Source organism: Serinus canaria, chromosome 5 (assembly GCF_022539315.1).
Source record: "Serinus canaria isolate serCan28SL12 chromosome 5, serCan2020, whole genome shotgun sequence".
Classification (NCBI taxonomy): Eukaryota; Metazoa; Chordata; class Aves; order Passeriformes; family Fringillidae; genus Serinus; species Serinus canaria.
In genome coordinates this window covers 61,063,765-61,080,515 of record NC_066319.1, presented here as the reverse complement: position 1 = coordinate 61,080,515, position 16,751 = coordinate 61,063,765, and the positions used below count along the sequence as shown (strand labels likewise).

Sequence of the window (16,751 nt, the reverse complement as noted above, 5' to 3'; positions counted from 1 at the left end):
CCACTCCTCCCTGACCCATTTTATTGAGACGTGGGGGGAGCAGCGAGGGGATTCCTTCAGGTCCATTTATGTGAGATACTCAGGACATAAATCCGGGTTTTTCCTGCTGAAAATGTCAAGGGAAAAAAGAAAATATTCCTGCTGAACAAGGGCAATTCCAGAGCCGCACGTCCCTTCCCAGCCTCCTGGAGAATTCATGGATTTCCTCCTTCCTTAGGATTTGATCCTGCCCCACTCCAGGAGGAGCTGCACACACATCAGGAAGAGGAAATTCCCCCCCATCCCAGACATCCAGAGGGATGTTAATAAACCCTGCAAGTCGTGGCATTTGGGAAATGTGTTTGTGCCTGGGCCTTCTGTTCCTAATTAGCAGAGCAGTAATGAATCTTGATGAATCACTAATGACCTTCAAAGCACTGCAACTATTTCAGCTTCCACTTGGCTGGGTAATGAAGTCATTCCAAGAGCAGAATTCCTTTCAGGATGCTGCAAAAGGCTGAGCCCAAATTCCACATTTCCTTCTTCCCCCTTTCCTGATTTTCTGGAGTGTTCCAGGACAGGAAGCTTAAGGGGTGACAGAATTCATCATTTCCTGCAGGGACTGTGGCGAGCTGATAGGAATGGCCAACTAATGGATGTTTGCAGGAAATCCCATCAGTTTTCCCAAGGATTCCCAAGGAAGTCCAGGGAATTCAGTAGTTATTGGATGCATGAGTGCACACCCAGCACTGTTTGCTCCACCTGGGCAGGCAGGTGACAAAGTCCGCATGGAATGCTCGTCCATCATTCCAAAGTTGGCTCTTCTCCTCTAAGAATCCTCTCAGTTCTTTTCCTGATAGTCAAATCATGGGATCATGCAATGGTTTGGGATGTAAAAGAAACTAAATCCCCCCCAGTGCCAGCCCTGCCATGACAGGGACACCTCCCAGTGTCCCAGGGTGTCCCAGTGCCCAGCCTGGCCTTGGGCACTGCCAGGGATCCAGGGGCAGCCACAGCTGCTCTGGCAATTCCAGCCCAGCCAGGAATTCCCAGTTCCCAATCTCCCATCCATCCCTGCCCTCTGGCACTGGGAGCCATTCCCTGGCTCCTGTCCCTCTGTCCTTGTCCCCAGTCCCTCTCCAGCTCTTCTGGAGCCCCTCCAGGCTCTTCCAGGGGCTCTGAGCTCTCCCTGGAGCCTTCTCCTCTCCAGGGGAACATTCCCAGCTCTCCCAGCCTGGCTCCAGAGCAGCTCCATGGCCAAAAATGATCCAACAGGGAACTTCCTCAGGTTTCTGTTGTTTGACCAAAGCAGCTCAGCCCCCGATCACATTTGAGGAACAGTGACCAAAGCAATGAGGTCCCACCAGGAATTTCTCTGTCCCCACCCCATTTATGGCTCCACCTCCCCCAAATTCAGACTCTCTAATTTCTCTAATTAGGAGCATTCTCCACTCTCTAATTAGGGGCAGAAAAGCCCCAGACCTTTGCACAGGAGGGTTTTTGGCAGGGTTTCCCCTTTCCAGCCCAGCTATTTGTTCTCACAACCTCACAGGTATTTAATTATCTCTGAGCTGTCTGTTCCACCGGCAAATGTAGCTGGAATTAGCAACAGGCTGAAAAAATAAATGTCTGTTTTTGGGGAAGGGTGACACTTGGCAGCCTGGGCACGTGGGATTTGTCTCCATGAGAAATCCACCTCAGAAGGATGGAGGAGAAAATAAAAACTGGATAAAAATAAACCCAAGAATTTTTCTGTTTCTCTGATTCCCTGATCAAGGGTCAGGGAATCCCAGAGTGGTTTAGGAATAACACTGACCTCATTCCAACCCCTCCCACAGGCAGGGACACCTCCCACTGTCCCAGGGTGTCCCAGTGTCCAGCCTGACCTTGGGCACTGCCAGGGATCCATTGGCAGCCACAGCTGCTCTGGCAATTCCAGCCCAGCCAGGAATTCCCACTTCCCACCCAATTTTCTGTTTGAACCCATTCCCCATCTCCTACCAGATGTTCAGCTCCTGATGAACATTCCCTTTCCAGCTCCCTGCAGCCCCTGGAACATTCTGGGAGCCCTCCCCAGCCCGGGGTGCCCTGGCCCCCTCCAGCCCAGCCCCAGGGCTCTCCCCTCACCCGTGCTGCTGGAGATGTTGACGTCGATGCTGATGTCCGAGATGCCGCCTCCCTTGAGGGACGCCACGCAGGTGTAGGTCCCGAAATCCGTGAACTTGAGGTCGATGATGTCCAGGTTGGTGGTGCCTGGGGACACGTCGGGGTCGGTCTGGGTGATCACCATCCTCTCCGAGCTGCGCAGGGGCCGCCCGTTCTTGAACCAGCTGAAGGTGAGCTCCTCCGAGGGGATGGCTTCCACCTGGCATGAGATCTTCACCTCCCGCCCGATCTGGATGTTGTCGTCCTTGTGGTACGGGTCGGGGGTGATCCAAAAGCGTCCTTTTTTTAAGGCTGGAACACAGGGAAAAAGAGACATTTTCTATAATCGAGTGGAAATTTGGCTTCGCCTGTGCTGCTACAGGACACGAAATAAAATGACATGGACAGGCAGCTCTGCAAGGTAGAAAAGAGGGCAAGTTTAATTCTGACTCCAACATTTATTGATTCCCAAAGGTGACAGCTGGTTGGAGGGTGACAGTGCCACCTCCCCAATGACACTGGACAAACCAACAGCCCATCAAACTTCTCTTCCTCCAGAAAAGAGAAACCAATAAGTTATTTACAGAAACCAATAAGTTATTTACAGAAAGGATGTGAGAAAGTTTGTGACAAGAATGTAAACATCAGAAGGCTTTGAAAATCTTAAAAAATCAGGGAGACACGCTGGAGGCCTAAATATGATTTTTAAAGGGGCAGCAGCCACAGGGTTTGATTTTACCCCCAGGAATCTGCACAGCACCAACTTGGAATCATGAGGGTGAACCAGCTGGAAACTGGTATGGAATTAAACTCCGAGGCAGGGGGGCTGAGCTTTTTTTGTGCGGTAATTCTAACTCAGTTTTGGTGATTCCAACTCAGTTTTGCTAACTCCAACTCAATTTTGGTAATTCAGTAGGTCCTTAAACAAGGACTTGCCAATTCCACGCTGAAGGAGCTCTCTCACCACCTGGAAAAGAATTTGCGCTTCCAGAGCTAAGAAAAGAATTCACATTTATTTATTTATTTATTTATTTATTTATTTATCTATTTGGTTGTCTTTTCAAAGTGGGAGAAAAAAGCCTAAATCTGAGCTATTTACCTTCAGTCCCACAGGGTAGGAGAGGCTTTCTCCATTGAGAAAGGCAACATTTTTAAGGAGAGAATGGAAAATTTAGGATTTTTCTAGGAAAAGCTTCATTTCTGGATGCTGCTCCTCAGTTCCAACCACATCTTAAAAGCATCCGACTGGTTGATTTTATTTATTCATTAATTATTTAATTTATTTACATTATTCATTTACTTCTATTGATTTAAGGGAGTTCCATGGCTTTAATCAAGAATGGAATTTTTCCCGCTTCTCTTTGCCGAGCCGCTCTCCTTCCCTCGGGAAAATCTCAGCCAATTCCCAGGAACCAGCACGACCAAGTTGGAATCATGAGGAGGAACCAGTTGGAAACTGCCAGGGAATTAAACTCTGAGGCACGAGTTGAGCTTTGTTTTGTGCGTGGAAATAACAGCACAAACAATGCTCACAGGCACAAAAACCCCCTCAATATTTCATGCAGATCCTTTTCAGGCAGGGGAAAACCAAAAAAGAACTCGATGGGCACGACCAGCACGACGTTTCAGCCCAAATTTGTCGCTCCTAACCTCAATAAACTATTTTTATTTCTGGATTTTCAGCAGTTTCTCCTGCCTGGAACCGAACAAAGTCTAGCAGGGAAGTCAGGGTAACTTTCCTTTGTGGAAAAGCACAAATTCCAAGGTAAGAAAATGGGGCAGAACCTCAAAGTTTGGGTCAAAGCTGTTTCTTGCAAGCAGAAGGGGGTTGGAAGTGGATGGTCTTTAAAATTCTTCCAACCCAAACCATTCCACAAGTCTGGATGAGGTCTCCAAAATCCCTTCAGACCTTCCTGATTTCCACCACGCTGGGGACACCTGAGCTGAGCTTGATACAAACCCACCAGGTGAAGGAAAAAGGGTTTTTTGTATCATTTCCTCCTTCCAGCAAACCCATAAAACAGTGGCTTGGGTTTTCCTCAGCTGTAGATTCCCGGATCTCTGTTTCCTTTCCAGGAGGAAATTTCCAGGAGGGCATTCCAAAATGCCAAGAAAATTGAGCCAGGCCATGGATTTTGTCTCTGTGGTACCAGCTGGGTGCTGAGAAGTTTTCGTGGGGTGCGACACAGAAATTAAATAGAAATTAAAGGTTAAGGGGTTTTTACACAGGCAGAGACAAGGGAGAATGGTTATAAACTTAAACAGATTTAATGGGATATTGGGAATTGGGAATTCCTGGCTGGAAGGGTGGGATGGGGCTGGGATGGAATTCCCAGAGCAGCTGTGGCTGTCCCTGGATCCCTGGCAGTGCCCAAGGACAGGTTGGACATTGGGGCTGGAGCAGCCTGGGACAGTGGGAGGTGTCCCTGCCATGGCAGGGATGGATGGAATCATCTCTGAAGTCACTTCCCACCCAAACCATTCCAGGATTCCCTGATTAACCAGCAAAATGCGGGAGATGCTGCTGCAGACCCCTCCCAGCGGATTTTTGGGAATGTCACCAGCCCACGGAGCTGCAAAGGAGCAGCAAATGCGCAAATAAATCTGAAACTGTTCCTTGAGACTCAGCAAAGTGCCAGCCTCGCTCCAAAGAGGCCCCAAAGAACGAGGATGTGATCAAACAGCCCGAGATGAAACAACTTTTGTCCTCAAACTCCTCACAAACAGTCCCTGCCCTCCCTCATTAATTATATTTTCAAAGTAATCAAATGCAGTTCAGGATCTCAAGCAAGGCCTATTTGCATTCATCAGGTTCAGTTGTTTTTTTTTCCCCACCCCCTCCCTGATCAACCCCAAATTTTCCTTTAATGCCTCAGAACGTTCCTGCCTCACCAATTTCCAACGGCTCAGAGAGCACCGCTAAATCCATCAAGTTCTGCACCATTTTCTGCACCATTTTTAGGCTTTGACATGAGAATTACGGACCCCTGCTGCTTCCCAAGTGGATGCAGGACTCAGGGAATGCTCAGATTTGTGGTTGCTGATGGTTCTGTCTGTGTTTAATGCGTGACAACAGGGCCATGGAGCAGCAAAACTCCAAATTTCTGGCTTTAGCCTTCTTGGAGCAGCCGGAGGCCCCTTGAGGCACCTTCTGTGCCCTCCCCTGGGGGGGTTTGGAGTCGTTTTGGTTGTTTGCCTTCACTTTTTGTCAGCAATTTTGTTTTGACCCATTCACAGTGAGCAGGAGGAGAATTCCACCCAAGCAGATGTGGAGCCCTGCACGGTCTTGGAGTAGATGTTGGAGGTTTGGAGAGCTCAGAACCCAGCCTGGCCCTTTTCCTGAGCACCCAGAGCGGGAAATTTCCCATATTCCAATAATTTCATGCCCAGCCACACCTCACTTCCAGGATCCTCCAAAATCCCTGGGAATTCTGTGATCTCCTGGATCTCACTGTGAGCTGGGTCAGAGAAGCCAGGAAACCTTTCCAGGTGCTCCTGATCCCTTCCTGCTTCCTTCTCACATGTGGAAAAAAGAGTTCGTGATCCTGGGAAGGATTCCTCACTTATTTTTTAGGGACAATGGACTACAGAGACACAGCATGGAAATGGCCAAAGATCCCAGAATTCCAGGATGGATTGGGTTGGAAATGGATTTAGGGATTGTCCAATCCCAACCCCATGATCAGGGACATCTTCCACTATCCCAGGTTGCTCCAAGCCCCATCCAGCCTGGCCAAACCATCCTGGAATGATGTGACAATGGATGGAACAACAAAATCTCCTCCAGTACCCCACACAGGAAGAGCCCTGAAATCCATATTTATTTTTTTCTGGAATTCCAGCCTCAATGGATCCATTTGCTGCCCAAACCCCTCATTCCCACTGAATAAAAACCCTCAGAAATCCTTCCCTGCTCTCTTGGCAGTAATTTGTCCACTGCTATCAAATCAAGAGAAGGAAAATCCAAGTTTTTATCCCAAGCTCTGAAGAGACACCAAATTTTTGTTTATTTTGGCTGTGGGCAATAAAGTTGGGTCTGTCTTTAACATTCTCCAGGATTCCCTAAATTCCCTCATCCAAACACTTTAACAACTGCCCAAACGATGTTTTTCACTGGTGATTATCCCAGTGCGGTCATTAAACTTCATTCTTTACATGAAAATATATTTTGGCCTTGTTCTGTGGAGAAAAAATGGGAAAAACTCAGATTTGTGGTTGCCAAAAATTTCACATTTGCTGTCATGGACCAGGAAAATATTGGAGAGGAAAATAATGGAGAGGAAATTACAGATTTCTGGTTTAATTGAAAAACTTAATTATGAATGGAAGAGCAAAACCACACCCCAAATAACAGAGTTTGTGGATATCGGCTCAGCACGGAACTCCAGAATGATCTGGGTTGGAAGCATCCATAAATCCCACCCAGTGCCAGCCCTGCCATGGCAGGGACACCTCCCACTGTCCCAGGGTGTCCCAGTGTCCAGCCTGGCCTTGGGCACTGCCAGGGATCCAGGGGCAGCCCCAGCTGCTCTGGCAATTCCAGCCCAGCCAGGAATTCCCAGTTCCCAATCTCCCATCCATCCCTGCCCTCTGGCACTGGGAGCCATTCCCTGGCTCCTGTCCCTCCATCCCTTGTCCCCAGTCCCTCTCCAGCTCTCCTGGAGCCCCTCCAGGCCCTGCCAGGGGCTCTGAGCTCTCCCTGGAGCCTTCTCCTCTCCAGGGGAACATTCCCAGCCCATGGAGCAGCTCCATGGTCTCCTCCAACACATCCACACCTTCCTTGTCCTGCAGAGCCCAGCCCTGGATGGAATTCTGGTCATAAGGACCAGTCTGGGTTGGAAGGAAATCAAAAATTAAAAAAACATTTAAAAAAGAGAACAATGAAATAAATAGTCCGAGTTTCAGGGACGACACTCCAACTTGGACCGCTCACAAAATTCAAATTCCTTAAACTGGGCATTTAGAATCATGGAATTGTTCAGGCTGGGGAAGTCCTCTGAGATCACCAAGTCCAGCCACCAACCAGTGCCACCTCTGTGGTCACCACTAACCCTTGTCCTCATCCACACATTCTGGGCACAATTCCAGGGACTGTGACCCCATCCCACCCCGAGCAGCCTCTTCCAACACTTCCCAATCCATGAGGAAAAGACTCTGAGGTAACTGAGAAAATGCTGCTTCCCCAGCGTTCCCTTTGCATCCCAAGACAGTCCTGAAGCAAATTCCTGCTAAAAAAAGCTCCACGTTCCCAACATTTCAGCACCAGCTCGTTCTGCTCCTGTCAACACGGTTTGAGCTGGAAGATTTTAAAATCCTGAACTTCCAGCAGCTCACCGAACAATTAAGATGTCAAACGTCTTCTCCTAAAGCATCTCCAAACTTTTTAATATCAAGTAATTATTTGGCACTTCCAAGGCCAGATGCATTCCCACTTCCAATTTAAATGCAAATCCCACGGAGAGACTTCAGGTTTTGTCTCTACTTTTAGAAACTGCTGCTAATTTTGCAAAGAAAAGGGTTTTTTATTCCTGTTTTTCCGTGTGCTCGGCTTAATTAGCTCCCGGCTCCTTTCGGAGCCTCTCTTTTGAAGGAGGGGGAGGTTTGGATTCCTTTGAATGATGAAAATTTCAGTTTACAACTTGCTCCAAATCTGATCCGTTAAAGAGATGAAGGAGAGATCAAAGGGGGAGAGGCTCAGCGTGGTTCCTCTTTTAACGGCTTTTAGAAGGAAAGATTCTACGGAAATCGGCGGCACCGGGAGGGGGTTGGGAAGGGATGATCTCTAAGATCTCTTCCAGCACAAACCACTCCGTAATTCCAAGAAATATCCAGGTGGGATTGAGCTCAGGAGGTTCCTTCTCCGATCTCCAGCTCACACCATGGGTTTTCCAAGGTGTGAAGAACTCCAGGAATGGAAATTTCACCAAGTCCCACCCTCAGCTCCCAGGAAAAGCCAGGAGCTGTGCCAGTGGGGTCACAGGGTTTGGGGACAAAAAATTGCTGTGTCCTTCCCTTTTTCCTCTGTTTCCTCCCTGATTTAAAGGGGATTTAGATGATGGATCATGGATGAGATCCCAACACATTCAAGTGAGGGTGAAATTCCAAAAACTGCAGGAATTTGACCAAGAAGAAACAGGGACAACTTAGCAGCTGGAATTTTGTTCCTTTTAAAGCCCCAAGCAGAAGAAAAAGGGAGGAAAAGCCAAAATATTTCCTAAGCTCCAAAATGCCAGCTTGCCAAAACGTGGATGCATGGCTGGAGCAGTGGATTGGGGCTGCTCCATCCTACAAAAAAATGGGAATTCTGGAGTCTTGTCACAAGCCAGACAAGGATTGGGATATAAATGAAACCCTTCAGAGAAGGTGCCACAACACCCAGTGGGCTCTGCACTTGCCAAACAAATTTTAAATCCTTGGAATGTTGCAGCCGGATGTTTGCCAGGGCCTTTGAAAAGTTTAATTCTTGTGCCAAAGCTCTCCAAAAAAAAAAAAAAAAAAAGAAAAAAAAAGAAAAAAAGAAAAAAAAACCTTGCTGAGTTTTCCTGCTCCAAAGTGTTCCCTTGGAAAATTTCTCTCTTTGTACGAGACTCAGCCATTCTCCCAATCCCAGACAAACTCCCATTCCCAAGATTCCACACTGGACTATCCCTATTCCTGTTTTTGGGGTGGTTCAGAAGCTTTGTTGGAGCTCAGGATTTCCCTAGAGCCTGGATTTCTTCCAATGTGGGATGCATTTCCCTTCAACGCTTTTTCTCCCACACTTAAATACCTCAAAACCACATCAGGATCCTATAAAAATTCCCAAAATTGTTTCTCAGATTGGGCAAAGACCTAAAAATCCCAGTCCCAGTTGCCTGATGCAGCAGGAAAAGCGTCTTAAGACACATTTCAAGGACATCAAAGCACCTCGGGAACATCAGGAGAAACCACTGTGAGCTCATCCTTCTCCTCTTGGTTTCCTCCCCTGCCAAGAGGAGAAAAACTTGGAAAAATTCAAATTTTTCTCTGCCAAAAAGGAAATATTGGTAAAAGTCCCCAGATCTTGTTGTGTGTTGTCAGCCAGGATCTAAAGCAATATTTAAAGCGCAGCACAAACCCTGCCAAAACAATTATCAGCTTTAGTAATTGATAACTTCTGCCAATCAAGAGTAAGAATAACCTTTATCCTTGTCTCCAGCAGAATCCCAGGATCATCAAGGAGGGAAAAGAGCTCCAAAGTCACCAAGTCCCAGCTGTGCCCAATGCCCACCTTGTCCCCAGCCCAGAGCTCTCAGTGCCACCTCCAGGAATTCCTGGGACATCTCCAGGCTGGGGACTCCAGAGGACAGATATTCATGGAGCCATGGAATCATGAAGGTTGGAAAAGACCTCAGAGTTCATCCAACCATTCCCCAGCCCTGCCAAGGCCACCACTGCCCCATGTCCCCAGGTGCCACATCCACAGGGATTTAAACCTCTCCAGGCATGGGGACTCCACCCTGTACCTGTGCCAGGGCTGGGGAACCCTTTTAGGGAAGAAATGTTCCCAAATATCCAATCTAAACCTCACAGAATCCCTGGGGCTGGAAAAGAGCTCCAAGATCAGAGTGCCAGCTGTGCCCAGTGCCCACCTTGTGCCCAGCCCAGAGCTCTCAGTGCCACCTCCAGGTGACACCTGCAGGGATGGGCACTGCAACCCTCCCTGGGCAGTGCCAAGGCCTGAGCCCCCTTTCCATGGGGAAATTCCTGCTGTGCCCACCCTGAGCTGCCCTGGCCCAGCCTGAGGCCGTTCCCTCTGCTCCTGTCCCTGTTCCCTGGAGCACAGCCCGACCCCCCCGGCTGTCCCCTCCTGGCAGGAGCTGGGCAGAGCCACAAGGGCCCCCTGAGCCTCCTCTGCTCCAGGCTCAGCCCCTTCCCAGCTCCTCAGGAATTCTCCAGCCCCTGCCCAGCTCCCTCAGGAATTCTCCAGCCCCTTCCCAGCTCCTCAGGAATTCTCCAGCCCCTTCCCAGCTCCCTCAGGAATTCTCCAGCCCCTTCCCAGCTCCCTCAGGAATTCTCCAGCCCCTTCCCAGCTCCCTCAGGAATTCTCCAGCCCCTTCCCAGCTCCCTCAGGAATTCTCCAGCCCCTTCCCAGCTCCTCAGGAATTCTCCAGCCCCTTCCCAGCTCCCTCAGGAATTCTCCAGCCCCTTCCCAGCTCTCTTCCCTTCCCTGGACGCGCTCCAGCCCCTCCAGGTCCTTCCAGAGCTGAGAAGTCCAGAACTGGACACAGCCCTTGAGGTGCTCCAGCAGTTCCAGCACAGGGGACAATCAGGACATTCCTTTCCCTTCTCCTGCTCCCACACAATTCCTGATCCAATCCAGGTGCCTTTGGCCTCTTTCCCACCTGGCCACACCTGGGCTCGTGTCCAGCCACTGTCCCCAGCACCCCCGGGACAAAATGGGGAAAAAATGTGTCCACCCGGACACAAGGAGAGGGATCCCATGATCCTGAAATCCCTTCTGATAAATCCTTCCAGACACGTGGTGCCCAACAGGCTCCTCATGATGTCCTCCAGAGCAAGAAGCTCCCTTCAAAATCAAATTCCTGCTCATAAAAATTCCTGGAAGTCCTAATGGAAGGGCAGAAGGATCAATAAACCATCTCCGTTTTTATTGGAGAGCCTTTTATGAACTCATCCATGACCCTCCAGCCTGGGAAGGGTTCACAGGCCTGAGCCTGGGGCAGGTAATAAAAATAAATGGATTTATTCAACGCCAGAGCTCCACTTTTCCCCATATTCATTCCCAGAGCTGTAAACTTTTAAGGAGCACACTGGGAATTTATGGCTGTAGGAACGCCCTGGATGAGGAGATCAGGTTTTTGCTTGGGTAAAACCTTTTGGAATCCCATCAGAGAGGGAATATCCCCATGGAGGAGATGCCTGAGGATATTTGTCAAGGCCTCTGGAATTCTCCAGCCAGGAAAAAAGGTGGAAAATCACAATTATTATGGCTGGAAAAGCCCTTGGAGATCATCGAGCCAAGGCCACCATGGACCCCCCATCCCAAAATTTATTCCATTCTCCCACTTGCTGGGAGCTTTTCCCAGGATACAGAAAGGAAAAAACAGATGGAAAAAAACCCCTTCTTCTCCAGTATAATGGAAGATCCAACATTTTAGGATTTTAGCATTCCCAACCAGCCCCAGATGATTCCAGGCAGTGACCACATGTGCCAGACCCACATCCCAAAATTTATTCCATTCTGCTTCCTGAGAGCTTTTCCCAGGATATAGTGAGGGGGAAAAAAAGGATGTGAAAAAGCTCCTTGGGCAGTTTCATGGAAAATCCAACATTTTTTGATTTTAGAATTCCCAACCAACATCAGATGATTCCATGCAGTGACCACATGTGTCAGACCCCCATCCCTAAATTTATTCCATTCTCCCACTTGCTGGGAGCTTTTCCCAGAATACGAAGGGGGAAAAAAAGGATGGGAAAAAAAAATCCCCTTCTGCCAATTCCATGGAAAAAAGGAACATTTTAGGATTTTAGCATTCCCCACCAGCCCCAGATGATTCCAGGCAGTGACCACATGTGCCAGACCCACATTCCAAAATTTATTCAATTCTGTCTCTTGGGAGCCCTTCCCAGGATACAGAGAGGAAAGAAAGACTGAAAAAAGCTCCTTGCACCAGTTTCATGGAAAATCCAACATTTTAGGATATTAGAATTCCCAGCCAATCCCAGAAGATTCCAGGCAATGACCACCACTCCAGACGTGCCATGGCTCACCCTCCTGCTAGGAGTGACCTGCTGGGTGACCAAACCCCAATTCCACCTCTGGGATAAAATTCCAGAGCCTTTCCCAGGCTCAGCAGCTCACGGGGGCCCTGCTCCCATTTCAGTTGCTGCAATCCGGGGACATTCCAGAGGTGCTGATGTCCAACCAGCCTTAATTTTATCCTTTACTCCTCTACACCCCAAGGGAAATTCCTAAAAATAGCTTTGGGATAAAAACCAGGAAAGCAGAAGGAAGGCAGGTGTAGAGAACAAAATCCCAGGATTTTTGTTTAATTAAGAAAGCAACAAAAGTTCATTAATTTCCCAAACTGAGCTTCCTCCTCCTGTTTTCATGCCTTAATTTATTTTTTAGCAGTCACGCCTACAGTTCACACACAGATTTTAAAGGGATAATCCAGAGGTATTTCCAGCAATCCTGGCCTTAAAAAGAGATTTCCCTGGAGTGCTTTTTGTCCAGAAAGAGCTTTTGTGCTGCTGTTGAGCACGGTCATTATTTCCTATTTCAACTGACAGGGAATCCCACCCCTCGGAAAAATTAACTCCAGGAATGAGGTTTCCTCTTCCCAGAAGGTGAAAGTCACACAGGCAGAGTCGAATGGAATTAAAAATGTGCTGCTGTTACAATGGCAAAGAAGGAGGGATCTGATAAAAGATGGGAATGGGATTCCCTCAGGAGGGAATCAATGGAACAGGATGTCCAGGAATGGATGGAGTCCCCACTCCTGCAGGGATTTAAAGACCGGTGGATGTGGCACTTGGGGACATGGCGGCCTTGGCAGTGCCGGGGCAGGGTTGGACTCGATGGTTTTGGAGGATTTTTCCAGCCTCAGTAGTTCTGTTGTTCCATGATTTTCACACAGCCTGACACCCTTCCCAACCCTGCCAGGGCTCTTGACTTACAGCCCGAAAACTTTTCTGTGTTCCCATCTGATGTGCAGGTGTCCTCCAAGGATGTTGTCCAGAATTTTCCTCCTTTACTGGATGGAGGAGCCACCTTGGAACCAGAGAATTCTGGAATGGTTGGGGTGGAAGGGAACTTAAATCCCATCCCATTTCCATCCTTTCCTTGAGCAGGGACACCTCCCACTATCCCAGGCTGCTCCAAGCCCCTTTGTCCAACCTGTCTGTTGGACACTTTCAGGGATCCAGGGGTACCCCCAGGTTCTCTGGGAATTCCATCTCAGCCCCTCCCCACCCTCTCAGCCAGGAATTCATTCCCAATATCCCATTCAAACCACCCTCTTCCAGTTTAAAGCCATTTCCCCTTGTCCTCTTCACTCCAGCCAGGAATTCCCAGTTCCCAATCTCCCATCCATCCCTGCCCTCTGGCACTGGGAGCCATTCCCTGGCTCCTGTCCCTCTATCCTTGTCCCCAGTCCCTCTCCAGCTCTCCTGGAGCCCCTTCAGGCCCTGCCAGGAGCTCTGAGCTCTCGCTGGAGCCTTCTCCTCTCCAGAGGAACATTCCCAATTATCCCAGCCTGGCTCCAGAGGGACTCCAGCCCTTAGAGCAGCTCTGTGGCCTCCTCCAACACATCCACACCTTCCTTGTCTCGAGTCCCTCTCCACCTCTGAAGTCAGGTGTGGGTGGCCAGCAGCCACAAAAACAGGAAAACATCCGGAAAAATCCATGGAGATGCTTCATTCGTGGAACAGAGCACAGACAACAAAGGCACACTCGGATAAAGACACTGAAATTCAGAGAAATTTCCAGGGAAAAAAATTTCCTTGGAGCCCTGCTGGTGCCTTGAGGGAAGATTGATTTCTGGGTCAGACTGGGGGATTATTGTTGAATCCTGGGATTCGGGGTGCACCTGGCACAAGATGGGAACTCCATTTACCAAATGCTTCTCCTGCCTGGCATGGAAGTTTCTATTTCCAGCAAATTCTCTTCTCTCCTCAGCTGCTGTGTGAAAATCCTGACCCACAACAGCAAAATGAGCTGAAGTGAGAGAGAAATGAGGCAAAATACTGAGAAATAAACACACAGAGTCAACCCAAACTCTGCTTTTCTCTCATATTTCACTCCAATTCAGCATCACTTGCCACAAAGATAAACCCAAGCCTGGAATGGAGATTTTTTTTCCTTCTAAAGGAGTTTTTCCCACCTACCAGAAATAATAAGGGGGAAATAATAAAACTGGGGCTAGGAAGGAGCTGAGCTTCGTTTATTTAATGGGTTCTTCTCATTGTGGTCCCTTCTCAGCATTAACAGGGCCACAGAAAAGAGAGGGAAAAGGAAAAAGAAACACCTGGAGTGTTTTAAAGAGACTTTGTTCAACATCTTGCATCTCCCAGGCATCGTCTTCTCTAAATAAAAACGGGGGAAAATATTATTAATATTTTTATTACGATGCCATGACTCATGGAATTTGTGTCTACAGGGATTTAGGGATGTGGCTTTTCCTTTGGGCTGGCTGGCACTTTCTGCTGGGTCAATTAAAACACTGAGGTTTCTTTTCACACCCAGTGCTTCCTCTCCTTGTCCTTATTCTGAGCTGTTTTCCACTCTCAATTCCCCTTCCCAGTGTAAATCCCAGCAAATTCATATTCCTGAGCCAAGGAATGACAACAAAACCTCGGAGCCAAATGTCAGAAATTCAAATTCAAACACAGCATTCTAAATAAATCCACGCCCATCTCGTGATCCAATCCAGGCTGATCCAACGCTCCCTCCCTGACCCCCGGGACAGAAATAGCTCCTAATTCCTCATCCTGCTGGAGAGCAAGAGATGCTGGGCAGTAAGAAGTGAGCAGGGGTTGTGGTTTCCATGAAATATGGAAACCCACATTGGCTCTTTGTCCGTCAGTTTTTCCTGAGTCTGATTAATCCCAGGTTACTCTTTCAAGTTCCTACAGTTTGGAGTTTATGTTTCACTGCCGTTCCCAGATTAGATGGTGGAAAATGAGGTTCAGATGAAGGGTTTGGTTCAGGGAGGTGAATCCTCTCTGATGATGCCAATCCAGCTCTGTATCCAAACCAGCTCCCTGAGTCCCAGGGGTTCTCCAGAAAGGAATAAATGAGCAGGGAAAGATTCCCTCAGCCCGGGAGCAGTTGTTATGCAAGCCCCCCTCTTTCATTTTCACAAGAGGCAGACCCTTTTCCTGATATTTCCTGGAATTAAAGCACAGGGATCAATCTAAAGCTCCCCACCAGGGAGGACATTCCCAGCCCTGATTTCAGGAACAGTTTCAGATAAGGAGGGAGGAAGAGATGAAGGAGGCAATGAGAACTCCAGGAGCTTGGGATGCATCCAAGGCTTTTGGTGATGATTTCATAGAACCATGGAATTGGAAGGATCCCACAAGGATCATGGAGTCCAAATCCTTCCCTGCACAGACCCCCCCCCAACAATCCCACCCTGTCCATCCCTGGCAGTGCTCTCCAAATGCTCCTGGAGCTCTGGCAGCCTTGGGGCCGTGCCTATTCCCTGGGGAGCCTGGGCAGTGCCAGCACCCTCTGGAATAGTGGAACCTTTCCCTGATATCCAACCCGAGCCTGCCCTGGCCCAGCTCCAGCCATTCCCTGGCTCCTGTCCCTGTCACAGGGACCATCAGTCAGAGCTGCTCCTCAGGAGGATGTTGAAGACCACACTGAAGTCTCCCCTCAGCCCAATCCAGGCTGAACAAACCAATTCCTCTCCACGTTGCATGGAAAAGCTGCTGCATCACCCAACACAAAAAGGCACCAAACCACCCTTGTTCCACCTCAGGGCTTTGATCCCAGCACAGGAACTCTGGAAGTCTTGGAAACCAACACTAATTCATCCCATAACTGATTAGAAATGACCAGAAATCCCGGAATGAGAGAATCATCAAGGATGAAAGAGACCTTCAAGATTTAGTCCAACCAGGACCATTTGGAAACAGAGGAAACCCCCACTGGTGAACATTGAACATTGAATGTTTGATATTTAATGTTGAGCATTGAGTGTTGAATGCTGAACATTAAACCCTGAATGTTGAACAATGAACATTGGAATTTTGAATGTTGACCACTGGAATTTTGGATGTTGAACAATGAACATGGAATTTTGGATGTTGAACACTGATCATTGAATGCTGAACATTGAATGTTTGATATTTAATGCTGAGCATTGAGTGCTGAATGTCGAACATTAAACCTTGACTGTTGAACAATGAACATTGAATTTTGGATGTTGAACAATGAAAATAGGAATTTTGAATATTGAACATTGAACATTAGATATTTAATGTTGAGCATTGAATGTTTGATATTTAATGTTGAGCGTTGAATGTTGAATGTTAAACCTTGAATGTTGAACAATGAACATTGGAATTTTGAATGTTGAATACTGAATGTTGAATGCTGAACACTGAAAGTTGAACATTGAACACTGAATGTTAGATATTTAATGTTGAGCGTTGAACGTTGAATGTTGAACATTAAACTTTGAATGTTGAACAATGAACATTGAATTTTGAATGTTGAACAATGAACATGGAATTTTGAATGTTGAACACTGAACACTGGATGCTGAACATTGAATGTTTGATATTTAATGTTGAGCATTGAGTGTTGAATGCTGAACATTAAACCTTGAATGTTGAACAATGAATGTAGAATGCTGAACACTGAAAGTTGAATGTTGAACATTGAATATTAGATATTTAATGTTGAGTGTTGAATGTTGAATGTTGAATGTTGAACATTAACTTTGAATGTTGAACAATGAACATGGAATTTTGAATGTTGAACAATGAATATTGGATGCTGAACATTGAACACTGAATGTTAAACGTCGAACATTGAATGTTTGATATTTAATGTTGAGCATTGAATGTTGAATGTTGAATGTTAAACCTTGAATGTTGAACAATGAACATGGAATTTTGAATGCTGAACA

General features: G+C 47.6%; 1 protein-coding gene across 1 annotated transcript in view; it reads right to left on the bottom strand.

Annotated features, from left to right (window-relative positions):
* The window catches only part of MDGA2 (MAM domain containing glycosylphosphatidylinositol anchor 2), a 209,427-nt gene that overhangs the window by 79,896 nt on the left and 112,780 nt on the right, over window positions 1-16,751 (bottom strand). Inside the window, exon 7 of the mRNA XM_050975522.1 lies at window positions 2,107-2,436. Within this exon, the coding sequence (XP_050831479.1) occupies window positions 2,107-2,436 (330 nt within the window). The remainder of the gene's footprint in view (window positions 1-2,106; window positions 2,437-16,751) is intronic.